General features: G+C 31.8%; 2 protein-coding genes across 2 annotated transcripts; one reads left to right on the top strand and one right to left on the bottom strand.

Annotated features, from left to right (window-relative positions):
- Positions 1 to 2398: 2398 nt before the first annotated feature.
- Positions 2399 to 4587, top strand: LOC107372068 (FAD-dependent oxidoreductase domain-containing protein 1). Its single transcript, XM_015940214.3, has 4 exons — positions 2399 to 3042; positions 3130 to 3785; positions 3857 to 3992; positions 4062 to 4587. The coding sequence occupies exons 1-4, from the start codon at positions 2461 to 2463 to the stop codon at positions 4428 to 4430; spliced, it is 1743 nt and encodes a 580-aa protein (XP_015795700.2). The 5' UTR covers positions 2399 to 2460; the 3' UTR covers positions 4431 to 4587.
- On the bottom strand, positions 4543 to 5614 carry LOC107372069 (calcium load-activated calcium channel). Its single transcript, XM_015940215.3, has 5 exons — positions 5435 to 5614; positions 5265 to 5342; positions 4994 to 5168; positions 4782 to 4926; positions 4543 to 4712 (listed from the first exon to the last, which is right to left on the bottom strand). The coding sequence occupies exons 1-5, from the start codon at positions 5493 to 5495 to the stop codon at positions 4623 to 4625; spliced, it is 549 nt and encodes a 182-aa protein (XP_015795701.1). The 5' UTR covers positions 5496 to 5614; the 3' UTR covers positions 4543 to 4622.
- Positions 5615 to 13580: the final 7966 nt, after the last annotated feature.

Here is a 13580-nt window from a genome sequence, read left to right as displayed (position 1 = left end):
TTATGATAATGAATGAATCAATCCAATGGGTTGACCAGTAAAAGTGGTAAATTGTAAATGAGTTATTTAAATTGTTGGCAACAAAAAAAGTACAAGGTATCCCATCGAGTGATTGATTGTCAAGTTGTAAGTCGGGTGAAGAAAAAAATGAGAAGAAGAGAAAGAGTTAATCGTAAAATTGAAGAGTCGAGGTCATAAACAATTAACTGTGAGTTTAACTGTTCGATTATCGATTGTAATATAACAATAAACAAATTATGTGAATACATGAATGATTAAATTAAGGTTATCAAATATGAAAAGAGGATCATCAAGTAGAGGATTGTTTCCTTACTCTTCATCTATCTCACTCTCGCTCTGTGTTTACCATTAAGACTAACATTTTAGGTAATCTTTTTTTTACCTTAACAATCATTTTCACCTTTTATCATTTCTGTTTGATTATCATGTTATGTATTAATATGTTTATTAGGAAACAAATTGAACAAAAATGAATAAATGGCGATTGTGATTTACAACTGGATATGGCGATTGAGTTTATTTTAGCTTTGAGAAAAAAAATTGGCCTCATTTTCAAATTGTAGTTTCATCTCAATTTGATTGTTGATAATGTTAATCTACTTGAGATTCAACCTCCAACTCGTTTTTTTGCTCAATTTCAATGGATTAATTGATTAGCGAGAGTAAAAGGTGCATAATTAAGCAGCTATTATATAGTTGATTAGTGTTCCGTCTAGTGAAACATTAGTCTAGTATTTCATTGCAAGTTTAAACGGTAAATGATTTTTCCGCTTTTTTCAGTGGTTAAGTGTATTGATTTGTTTTTGCCTGGTGATGCCTGAATTGTTTTCAAGCGATAATAATCTGACGGTCTAAGTAAATTGGCAAAAATTCAATTTAAATAGATTTGTTAAGTCAACAATTGGTTGAGCTTAATTAATTGGCTAGACTGGAAAATTTTGTTGGTGTTTACTTTTAATTTTCACTTGTTTGCTAGATGATAGCAAGTTTAGGAGAGAGAGAGAACAAGAATAATTTTACTAATTTAAAAAGTTGCTAGTTTGGTTAATTAGTAGTTACTGATTTAAGTAAAGCCATAGAGTTTAATTTAATTTAGATTCGTTTGGTGTCACTGTTGACTTTTGTATTTTAACGTTTTAGATTCCACTAGGTAAAGCGCCACTTGTTGACCGTACAAGACTTAAACCACTTTACTTTAGTTTTTGATAAACTCAGCTTATTTTTTTCCATTTTTCTTAGATTTTTCATTTTTTTGTTTTGTTTTACTGTTTATTTCTCACTAACTACAATTATGAGTGATACTGTTCTTTTACCTGATGCCAGTCTTGATCAGATTAATAGTTTGCTGTCTAAACATGGAAAACGAGTTTGTGGATCAAAGGAGTTGAAAGCTGCCTGGCTACCAATTATTCTGACTAACAGTTTGAGAGCTTCTGTGGGTGAAGTCTTATCATTTAATGTTCAACAATTGACTGTCAGTGATTGCAAGCAAATAGGTGCTCCCCAATGGTTGATTAAATTACGCCGGTCAAGAGTGCACGAGGAGGACATTGAAAGACTACTCAATGTTGGTGTCAACAAGATAGAGCATCTAAAAATTTTGCCTGTTGAAGTGATGAGAGATGCTGGTTTGAGTATAGAAGCTCGGAGGACAATCGCCAGGTTGACCAAGTCAGGTGAATTGCAAAATTCAAAAACCACTATCATCGAGCTATCATCTGTTCCGTCCACATCTCGTGAATCTTCCGATGCTAATTCAACACTTGTTCAAACCAACGGAGAAATTGATATTCCAGTGAATTTATCAGAAAATAGAAATTCCTCTCGACAATTTTCAGATGAGATTGTTGATAGTGTAGTTTCATTTATGATGAACAAAATAAACAACCAGCAAACACAAGAAACTGTCTCTACGGCCAACCTTCAAAGATATGTACGAACAATTGTCACACTTTTGCTTCAAATTCTTGCGGGGAAATTGCCTTTCTTTAGGCTGATACAATCAGCTAGCTCGATTTGGAATCTACTCAATCAAACTGCAAATTCTCAAAGATAATCAATAAATGTGCCATTATTTACTCTAAGTCCGTCCCATTTAGCTTATTTCAATATACGGATTCTTGCTGTGGTTCTTGAAATGTACATGATTCTAATCACAAATATCTTTTTTCTTGATTGTGATCTTACCTTAATTATAAATATCTTTTTTAAATAAACTTAAAATCTCAAAAGTAATTTTACTTACAAATTAGGAAAATGTCCTCTTGATTCAGAAATCTGTGTTGTTAGCTCAAAGTTTTATTTACAATATTTAAAGACCAAAACATTTACATTTGCTAGTCATGTGACTGCAAACAGCTGATTTCCTACTCGTGGTTTTGTTTTTCTTATTTGCTTTATCGGTTTTCTTAGTGTTTTAAACTAATTAATTTTATTTAAATGTCATCTGGATTGGTTCGAAACGTAAAAGTAAAAAATTGCTTCAACTATGTTGGCCAATTGTATAATGTATCATTAAGAGGTTTCTGTGCCACTGGACCTAATAATGGAAGCTCCAGAGAAACAAACTTTAAAAGCAGTGATACTAACTCCGATAAAGATGCCGATAAAGATGCAAAAGCCGACCAAGAGCCGAATATAGACACTTCTTCTTTGAAAATAGATGAAAAACCTCGTTGGGATGAAGCTGATCGTGATGCTCGAATTGCCAGGCTTCGTGAAATTGTAGCCCAGCCAGCAAATCCTGATACAGCAATTCATTTTCCTAATGCAGATTATGTATTTCGCTATCCAATATTTCATTCACTATCTGACTCTAAAATTCCCTCTGCAATAGTATCAGATGGTCGCAAAGATTGGACAAAATCAATTCATGAAGCTTTTAAAAAGCCTTTAGTTGATTACCCAGAATCTACCGATTTTTTAATCATCGGTGGAGGAGTAATTGGCTTATCTATAGCATATTTCATCAAACAAGCTATGGGTGATCTTAGAGTTGTAGTTGTTGATAGAGATTTTAATGTAAGTATTTTTGCATCAATTGGCTTCGATCTTTTTATCATCGATTCTATTCTGATTTACTCATTTGTAACATTTTTTTTTGTTTAGTATACACATGCTGCTTCCAACTTGTCTTTAGGTTGCATTAGACAACAGTTTTCGCATCCTACTAATATTAAAATGGCCGCTATAGGTGCAGATTTTTATAGACAATCAAAGGATCATCTAAGCATTATAGATAAAGAGCCTCCCGATTTGAACTTTCACCCTCAAGGATATATGTTTTTGGTAGAACCGGAGAGAGCTGAAAGTTTCTTGAAATATCATCAGACACAAACCGAATGTGGAGCTTATATTGATATATTATCGCCGGACGATTTGAAAAAAAGGTTTCCTTGGTTAAATGCTGAAGGAATAGTTTTTGCAACATTAGGTTTACAAGATGAAGGGTGGATTGATCCGTTTCCACTTTTAGTTTCGCTTAAGGGTAAAACAGAGTTTCTTGGGGCTCATTTTGTAGAAGCCGAAGTTTTTGATTTCAATACTAGTCTTGCATTACCTTCTTCACCTCATCGCGATGAATTGGGAAATCCAACGGAAATATGTCACCATGCACTTTTACGTTTTCCAAATGATGAAATAGCCCAAATAAATTTTTCTCGTTGTATCGTTTGCTGTGGAGCTGAATCAAGGGTTCTTGCTGAAGCATTAGGAATTGGAATAGAGCCAGGACTAAGACGGATTCCTTTACCTGTTGTGCCAAGGTATGTGTGAGATAATCGTTTAAAATTTATAAAAATTTAAATTATTGCTTTTATATTCTTCGCTTTGACAGGAAAAGATATGTATTCGTTTTCAATGCTCCGGATGCTCCAATTCTAGATTTTCCAATCTTAGTTGATCCTAGCGGCGTTGTATGTAGGAGAGATGGCTTGGGTGGAAACTTTATAGTGACAAAATACCCAACAAAGGTAGAACATTCTTGAAATTTTCATCTAGTGGTCATGAAAATTTTATACAACTTTCTTTTGCTTTAACAGGAAGAAGAACCAGATCCAGGTAATTTGGACGTGGATTACAGTTTCTTTGAAAAGGCTATTTATCCCGTTCTAGCTCGAAGAGTCAAAGGTTTCCAAAAAGTTAAAATTGTCGCTGCCTGGGCAGGTTATTGTGATGAGAATATTTACGATAACAATCCAATAATTGGCAGTCACCCGTACTATAATAATATCATTTGGGCCTGTGGTTTCGGCTCCCATGGAATCCAAATGGCTCCAGCAGTTGGTCGAGCTATGGTACACTATCAATTGAGAGGATATTATCCTGAAAAATTAGGCTACAATCTATTTGGTTTTGCATGGGAAAGAATGTTTCAAGGCGAAAGAATTTACGAAGACCTGGTACTTTAAATTTTTGTATTAGCAAATGTGGCAAAAATTAGCATTAGTGGTTCAAGATCTGAATCAAACATGGCACTTCAATCTCATTTGCTAGTTACAAGAAATTAACATTACTGACACGTTGTTCAAAAAGTGTAAATAATTTATTATATATAATTTATAGCAATTGGTTGCATATCTACTTTGTTTTTTTCCTCCAAATCAACGAGTTGTATTAACAGGACCAAAAATATTAGCTGTTTGTTTGCTTGCTGCTCTGGATGGAGCAAATCCTAAAATCTTTTGAATATTCTGTGAAATTAATAGAATATGTTTAGATGATTTTGTATTGTCGTTTCTACATGGAATTTTAATACTCACTTGTCTAATGGACATAGTACATAAGATGTACAAAAAGATGAAAGAACAATCAGTATAATCATTGCCCGAAATATTTCGGTGAGATAGTCCCTGCACCAATGAGATTGGTACAAACGGCAATTTAGCGACTATACGTCCATCGAAACTGAAAAAGATAAAATATGATAAAAATTTGATATTTTTTTGTCAAATAAGGAGAAATCAAAACTTACATCGAATTAAACATGCTTAAAAGAGCAGTGAAGGCTAAACCAATAGCAAACATTGATTTCATTTTAACTAATGAAAGATCTCGGTTGTGGTTCTTGAGTTTTTCCTCTTCACGTTCCAATTTTTTCTTCTGTTGTTTATCGGTGGGTTCTCCGATGACTTCTTTTTTCTTTTCTACTACATGATGAGAAATTAATAATACAAATCAAATAGTGAATATGCAACATAACCGAGAAATGGTGTCAAATCAGGTTTAGAAAGCCGTTAACTTACATCTTTTACATTGTCTTTCCACTTCTGCTTTCAATTTCTTGAACTTATCAGTTCTATACACCATGAGCCATGTAAGAGCTGTTAAAAATGTTACAAAAATTAACAAAAAATCATGAGAATAAAGCAAAGCATTTAATTATTTGTAGCCTAGTTTACAAAAAATCACTTACCTTCACCAAGGAGTGCAGTGAAGATAGATATAAAAAGAATCAATATACAATCTTTCCACATAATAAAAAAGACACTAGCATTAGCTGAAAGTACAAATGTATTCAAAGAAAATAAAGATGAATTAGCGAAAGGATTAACAATTTAATAAAGATTGCAATTTAAACCATCACTATAAACACGATTCAAGTTAAAGTTTGTCTTTACCAAGACAACATAAATGGAGAATAAAAAGCGCGCTATTTAAATCAATAACCCAATTTCATGCAATTGTGATGCATTATTATTTAATGTAATGTAATATAATTGATACAATTAAATAAACTTATTAAATGTAGCCTGACAAGAAATGACAATAAAACACCTTATTACACGATTATAAAAATATCTAATGCAATATTTAAATATGAAAATGAACGTAACACTTCATGCTCTAACAACTTCTGAAAAACATCTGAAGACTATGATTGCAGCAATAACAATAAAGGAGTATTTTCAAACAATTTAACTTTCGAGTTAAGAGTTGTGACTTTGTGGCTTCGTAAAGACATCAAAACTGAGTCCTTTAGCGCTATCGAAAATTTTCAGGATCGACAGTTTTCGAGAAAATCGAGGTCAAACTTCGATCGCTTTTTGTACAATGATGCAGTCATATTTTTTCATGAAACTCATTTTACGGATGTAACTTTTGATGACTATTCATGAAATTCACTTGTTTTGAGAAATACAATTTTCTGTTCTGTGTAAAACAGATAACTTCGATTGTTCGTTAAAGCGACCGCATTCTGTACTTGTGAGAGTTAGATAGCTGAAACTTAATATCTGTCGATAAAAATTGTTGGTATACATCAACGATTTAAAACTCTTTTCAATTTATCGATAGTTCTCTTGGTTTTGACCACTAACCCAAAAACTTTGAACACCAATATTTCGAGAATAGTAGCACCTACAATCATCATTCTTTGGCCAATAATTATATGTTATTAAGGGCTATAATATATTGAAAGCATCCAGATTGCAGTCCAGCTAAGTGTAACGAAATATTCAAAACATTATTTGGTGGACGATATTTGATTATGTTGATGGGTCTCTTCTCAATATACACTGGTTTCATTCATAATGATATATTCATTGAACATTTTCGGATCGTCATGGAAAGCAACAACATTGTCTAAAACAGGACTTCACGTACTCTCATCCTGTATATTCCTTGATTTTATGCATCAAACCATACTTTGCAAGAAGCAAAATGATCTTCATATGCATTCATCTAATGGTGAAAATCACAATGGCGAAGTATCAGTGACAATGGAGAGTTCATGTGCCGTAGGATGTGAAAGTGAAGGATCTGGTCATCGTCATGATGGTCTTTTTGATCTTGGAGACACAATTATTAATCAAGAGGGAAAACACTCGCTTTAACCTACTCCTCGTTGATCATAATATGCTAAATCAAGATTCCATTGCTTTAAATTTGAGTAAAACATTACAGCAGCCGTCAATGGTCTTGTCGTAGAAGCGTCGTTTTTACTTGCATTTTCATAATAAAACCAGTTAAATGCTATTTATTCTGATTTTATTGTTCGATTTGATTTGTGGCTTGTAATAAATTGTAATAATTTGTAATAAATGACGACAAGAATAGTTAGAAGAAATTAGCTACCAATTTTCTTTTAATTTCAATAAAATAGTTTACTAATGTTTCTTTTTGCTCTTTGGATGTGTTTAAAAGAACAATCGATTGTAGCCCAAGCTAAGGGTAACGAAATTTGATTGACTCCAATAAAATATTCAGTAGTATAATTAGAAAAAAGTTTAAACTCAAGTTGATTTTCGCGATGCATTGAGTTTCAATGATTGAGCTGTTAAGGTTGTTACTAAAAAGACACAATAAACACAATTGTTGCATTTTTGCACAAATTGACACAAATACTGAAAGAAAAATGGGCAAAAACGGGTAATAATTAATTTTTTCCAAGTTTAGGTTCTGTTAGTTTGAAGGCGCTTGAAAACTGAGTCCGTATGTGCTATGCAAAAGTTTTTCTGGCCATTAGTTTTCGAAAAAATAGAGTTCGAAGTCTAAACTTTGATCGCTTCTTGTACAATTATGGAAGCAGATTATTTCATGCAACTCATATTACGGGTGTAACTTTTAATGTACAATCATGAAATGAACTTACTTTGAGACACAAAATTTTCTGTTTTCAGTAAAACAGATCACTTCGATTTTCCATTAAAGTGACCGCATTCTGCACCTGTGAGAGTTAGATAGCTGAAACTTAATATCTGTGGATAAAAATTGTTGGTACACATCGCAGATTTAAAACTCTTTTCAATTTACCGATAGTTCTCTTGGTTTTGACCACTAACCCAAAAACTTTGAACACCAATATTTCGAGAATCGTAGCACCTACAATCATCATTCTTTGGTTATACGTTAGATTTCATTATAGTCTATGACATAGTATGACAGAATACTCAATAAAATTTGATTTGCTTCATCTTTACTGGATATAATTCTAACACAAAAGATTATTGTTTGAGAAACCATCTACCTTTATAAAATAATCTGGTAACATAAGTAAAACAATGCTACAATTTTTTCTGCAGCATCTTTAATAATACAATATTTCAAAACACTATAGTCTATAATGAAATCGAGGTTTTGGCCAAAGAATGATGGTTGTAGGTGAGGCCATTCTCGATATATCGAGGTACAAAGTTTTTAGGTAAATAGTCAAAATTATCGATAAATTGAAAAGAGTTTTAAATCTGCGATGTGTACCAACAATTTTTATCGACAGGTATTAAGTTTCAGCTATCTAACTCTCACAGGTGCAGAATGCGGTCACTTTAATGGAAAATCGAAGTGATCTGTTTTACAGAAAACAGAAAATTTTGTGTCTCAAAGTAAGTTCATTTCATGATTGTGCATAAAAAGTTACACCAGTAATATGAGTAACATGAAATAATCTGCTTCTATAATTGTACAAGAAGCGATCAAAGTTAAGACTTCGAACTCTATTTTTTCGAAAACTATTGGCCAGAGAAACTTTTGCATAGCACATACGGACTCAGTTCTCAAGCGCCTTCAAACTAGCAGAACCTAAACTTGGAAAAAATTAATTATTACCCGTTTTTGCCCATTTTTCTTTCAGTATTTGTGTCAATTTGTGCAAAAATGCAACAACTGTGTTTATTGTGTCTTTTGAGTAACAACCAGATATTAATAGTCACCTTTTGAGTACGAATAGACATGAAAAGCGAAAAAATTGATTCTATCTCAGATTTGGAAGCATAAGTTTGCAGAATGCATTATTGTTTGAAATTCGGAGTCTAAATCTAGATCAGTTAATTTTGAATTAAGTGTGGACATTTGGAGTAAAAATGTCAAACCTAAATGAAAAAGAAAAAAGTGAAAATGTAAAACAGATGAATGTAATTCTGATTTGATGTATGCATTTTAATTTGTAAGCAAATGTCCATAATGAATCCATCATGTTAAGGATCTTGATATTTAATAAAAAGGTTTGATTCACTAAAGGCAAATGTTTATAATTATTTATGAAGTTGACAAGTCTTGTAGGTTTGTAAAGTACATTATGCAGCTCCGATTGAATTAGATTTGTTAGACAGCTCAATCATATACAATTTATTCAGACGAACATTCATTGTGAATATAAATAGATTCAACCTACAATTCAATTGAAGTTGAATTGTTTTTTACCCACAAAGTAATAACTGAATAATTGTACCACTGAAAAGCTATTATAAGAAACCTTCAAAATCAGAGACAAACAGTTCGAAAAGGTTGCTTGTAGGATCTGGACAAAATACTTCATTTATTGATTAAAAACCCGCATCAAAACAATCAAACAATCTTGTTTGCTAGACAATTTATAAATAGATATCAACTAACTATTAACTATTAATATTTGAAGAATAAGCTCAACAAAAATTTGAAAATAAGCATTAAAAGTTGGAGTCTGAAAAATTATTTCTTTAAATCCTGTTACCTTTTTCGACTAACATCACTTGACTTTGCCTTTATACTACATGAATAATACATTGCATATTCAAAGCGATTCCCTTGATGCAACTGGGAATAGATGTACCGTATCTGTGGGCATAGAGTCACAGTGTTTAAGGATGCACAGGATGGCGAAGAGCACTTTTGCCTGTCCGATGACTGGGTTATTGTTTATGGTAACTTCGAGCTTTATTTATATCGAGTTGTGTCAACTAAAGGTGCTTTTATTGATCACTGACAGTACTAAGAGCACCGTGACATTATATACGGATACGGTGATCCAACTGTTTGAATTTTATTGTTAGAAATATGTTGATCGGGTGAAGAAAGTTGTAAGTTATTGAGAGATTATTTGCGGGTAAACTGCTTCTTGAATGTAATTGATTAACTCCATCGGTGACTTTGCAAGTTGACCATATTTTGCATCCAAACGACACATCTTGGACCTTAGTTTAAGAAAAGGCTTTTGCAGTTGTTAACTATTCACTTTAACGTTCACAATTGCTACGTAAAATGAATATTAAATTGACTAAAAATAAGTTTGACTGGTTAATTAGTATGCATTATATGAAGCCAAATTGTAGGTCAATCTACTCGCTCATCAATAACTCAATCAAGATATCAAGGGAAGCAGTTTGAATTGAAGTTGTTTAATCTCATTGGGAACAATTGGACTGTACCAAATAACTTGCCAGACATTATTACCAAACTAATAATTGTCAGTTTGATAGTTATTTAACTAGTGTAACGCTAATCCTAATTGCTTTTAATTCACTCAAATTTCAATGAAACACTGTTTCATAAACCAGAAATGACAAAAGGAAAACTCGAATCAAAATGACAGCAAGTCTTTATGAAGCAATCTATTATATTATGCATTATGTTATGCGAACGGAAATGTTTTATAAGCAATGGATTAATCGTTGAATTATCAAATGTTGATTTAAAAGAACAATTTAAGCATGAAATTATTGCAAGGAAAGCCTGCGACTAAAGCACCAAAACTTATTGTAAATTTCATTTCAATGGATTACGTTCGACTCAATGCAGTCTATCAAGAAAGCAAACCTTTGGAAGTAATGTTGACAGAACTGACAGAATCTATCTATTGAATAACACAGTCAATGTCCTACTTTTGTATTCCAAACGGAAATTTGCAAAGACTCGATTCTCCTTCTAGTTGCATTTCATGCATTCGCTTGTTTAAAACGAAGTCGTTATTGAACCTTTCTTTTGAGCATCGATCGATTTGATTATAAGATTTACTTAAATGCATTGAGTTTACCTCTTTTCATTTTCGAATCAATTTTACCAACTCAATTTACGATTAACATGATCTTGACATTTTCTCTGATCTCATTGATTCCATCATGAATATGTTATATTGATTACATTATATTGATCAGTGTTTGATTGAAAAGTGAAAAATTGACCTTAAAGTTTGTCAAATTTTGCAATTAAATACTAATAAAGAACGAAAAGTGCACAATCTTGTTAACCAATTCACTTTACTTTTATCCTTCGAATGCTGAAAAAGAATTGTTTTACTCTTCTTTTGTTGAATTGCCTTCTTAACCAGAAATTGATAAGTTTCGAAAGAAATTGGGAGAAGAATTTTTCATCAAAATTCTTGCTTTTAATCTCTCAAGTTATTACATGTTCTTCTGGCCTCCCAACTCTAAGTTTATTATCAATTTCATCAACCTTTCATAACAATAACTTTCAAGATGATCAAAGGGAATCGAATCATTTTCAAGTTGAAATAATTTTCTTAATGAAAGATTCTTAACATTTACAGGTTAATCAAATTCATTTACTCTGATTGAAGTGAAATTGCTGGTAAAATGATTCTTCCTTGACAACCATGACAGAGACTAAGAGCAAATTATTAAACTCAGCAACTATTATAATATAATGATTAATTATCCATACTTTTTATCAACCAAATAGAGTTAACCTTTTTATCCAATTCTTGCAACAAAAAAAATGACAATTCCAAACCCAAATGCAGTTCGTTTCCCTGTCAAGGTAACTTTTCAAGTATGTTATTATAATACAACATAATAGGAGAGACTTTGTCTTCGTGCAACTATTAATAACTCAACTGAAAAACAAAAAGACGAGGAAAAAGATGGAAGGAGAAAAGAAGTTTAAAAATGTAAACTTTTGAACATTTGGTTAGCATTAACACTAGCATTCGCAACAAATGAATAGGAACAAGTTCAATCAAAGCTTTGAAAACATTTTATTGATTCACAGTAAATACAGCTCTTGATAATGGTCTGTAATTGTTGTACAAAATGTGAACTAGAGATACAAATGTATCGAAAAATCATTATAATTCAATTGTATTTATTATTAGTTTTGAGTTGAAGACAAGTTGGCATCTGCTTTTGACTTCGATACACATTTTGTATTATTTTGGATTCCAATTGCTTGATCATTTGCTGTTGCGGACTCAGCTTTAAAAAAGTATCTTTAATAATGTTCAAAACTGAGATATGAAATGCTTGCCACCAAAACAGAGAACAGCATTTAAATGAAGTTTGATTAATTCTCGTAAAAATAAGCCATGAAATGCTCTTATGTTCATTCAATCATCTTTACATTTCACAGTTAATTTTTAGTTTATTAATATTTGATTCCCAATACTTTTGCACTAACAAGCTCTGCCTTTTAAGCTTTAGTTTTGCCTTTGATCTTATTTTTTGTTCAATAGTTTTACTAAAGTCCCAATTATCTTATAGTCAATTCAAAAGAACCCAAATTGAAGATGGAAAAAATCACCGCTGAAAATGGTGGATTAAAGGCTGACATTTCGCCAGAATTTAAATATTAATTTGTTATTCACCAATAGACTGTAAACAACAATGTAATATCATAGCTTGTTGACTTTTCGAGAATCTCGAGTTCTAATAAATATTAAAATACAATAGCATTAGTTTGGATGAGAGGAGAAGATATGTTTTACACAATATTTCAATTGTTCATGATGGTCGGTGATGAAGTAAAATGGAAAGACAAAACTTGAAATGAAGATGAACCAAAGACAAGATGGCAAATCGGCTTTAAGGATTAAGAATCGATCAAAAAGTAAAATAAAAAATCAGTCGACATTCAACTATTGTTACCAAAGATTCATCCAAAGGCAATTATTTTCATTTTTAATCACATTTTCCATTACTTAATAATGCAAATCTATGGCTCCATTAGATCGAAGAAAGGTGTTAATCTATCGATTTATAACAGTTACATGTATGTTTCCCTCAAGAGAAGCAGTTTACCATGAGTTTCATTCATTGTTACAAAAGGTAAGCGAATCCATATTCTGCTTTTTTCATTATTAATTTTCGTCTTTCAATGTGAGTTACACCGAGAAATTGCATTTATTATTCAATAGTTTTCTGGGTTAAAGTTTCTGAAAAATCTTTACCTACTTTTCTCTATTAATCTTGATTTCAAATAAAACTGTTGACTTTGACATTATTACAGTGAGAAACAACACTAACCAAGTCATCATGTTTGTCATGTTCACACAAGACGGATAACAATTTATCTGATTCATGTAAACTGAAATGGTTTGTTGTAAAATAAGGAATCAGGAAATTACAAAACTAAGAAACTGTAATCTGGAAACCAGGAAAGCAAGACTTTATATTACATTATTCACACTTTGCTAGCATTAAAATTTGTCATTCCTCAGCAAAAACAATTGAATTAAAACAAGGTTAAACTTTCAAGTTTTACTTTCCATAATCGATGAAACTGCTCATATTCAGTTGATGAAAATCAATTTAAACTCATCAAGCTAGTTTATTCATTACTAACGAGACAAGGTGAGATAATGTTAATGGTTCCGAGCAACAACTTGAATGTTTTTTGTCTTCATTTTTTGTCAACAATTTGGTGAAAATCAAAATTGAAATATAAAAGCTCTTGAAGGCTCAAAGCTGAGAAAGCTTATAAAAGTTGGAAAATCAAAATTAAACTCTTGAAACCTTGAAATAATCTTGGTAAATGAATTTATAATGAATTGCTGTTTGTCTTAAAATTTAATTTTGACGAATGGAAAACTGAAAAGGCAAAATGGCAAAATATACTTACAAAGAGAGTTAATT

The sequence above is a fragment of the Tetranychus urticae genome, chromosome 1 (assembly GCF_039701765.1).
Source record: "Tetranychus urticae isolate SD_2017Ah chromosome 1, NJAU_TeUrti_SD_1.0, whole genome shotgun sequence".
NCBI classification, from domain to species: Eukaryota; Metazoa; Arthropoda; class Arachnida; order Trombidiformes; family Tetranychidae; genus Tetranychus; species Tetranychus urticae.
This window is presented reverse-complemented; position numbering and strand designations above follow the sequence as displayed.

What these genes read in the sequence shown, in the direction of transcription:
- LOC107372068 (XM_015940214.3), top strand. Translation starts at nt 2,461, where the DNA reads ATGTCATCTGGATTGGTTCGAAACGTAAAAGTAAAAAATTGCTTCAAC. An exon ending in TTGTTGATAGAGATTTTAAT is followed by an intron (nt 3,043 to 3,129) that starts GTAAGTATTTTT and finishes TTTTTTGTTTAG; the next exon opens with TATACACATGCTGCTTCCAA. An exon ending in TGACAAAATACCCAACAAAG is followed by an intron (nt 3,993 to 4,061) that starts GTAGAACATTCT and finishes TTGCTTTAACAG; the next exon opens with GAAGAAGAACCAGATCCAGG.
- LOC107372069 (XM_015940215.3), bottom strand. Translation starts at nt 5,495, where the DNA reads ATGTGGAAAGATTGTATATTGATTCTTTTTATATCTATCTTCACTGCA. An exon ending in CACTGCACTCCTTGGTGAAG is followed by an intron (nt 5,343 to 5,434) that starts GTAAGTGATTTT and finishes CATTTTTAACAG; the next exon opens with CTCTTACATGGCTCATGGTG. An exon ending in GGAAAGACAATGTAAAAGAT is followed by an intron (nt 5,169 to 5,264) that starts GTAAGTTAACGG and finishes CTCATCATGTAG; the next exon opens with TAGAAAAGAAAAAAGAAGTC.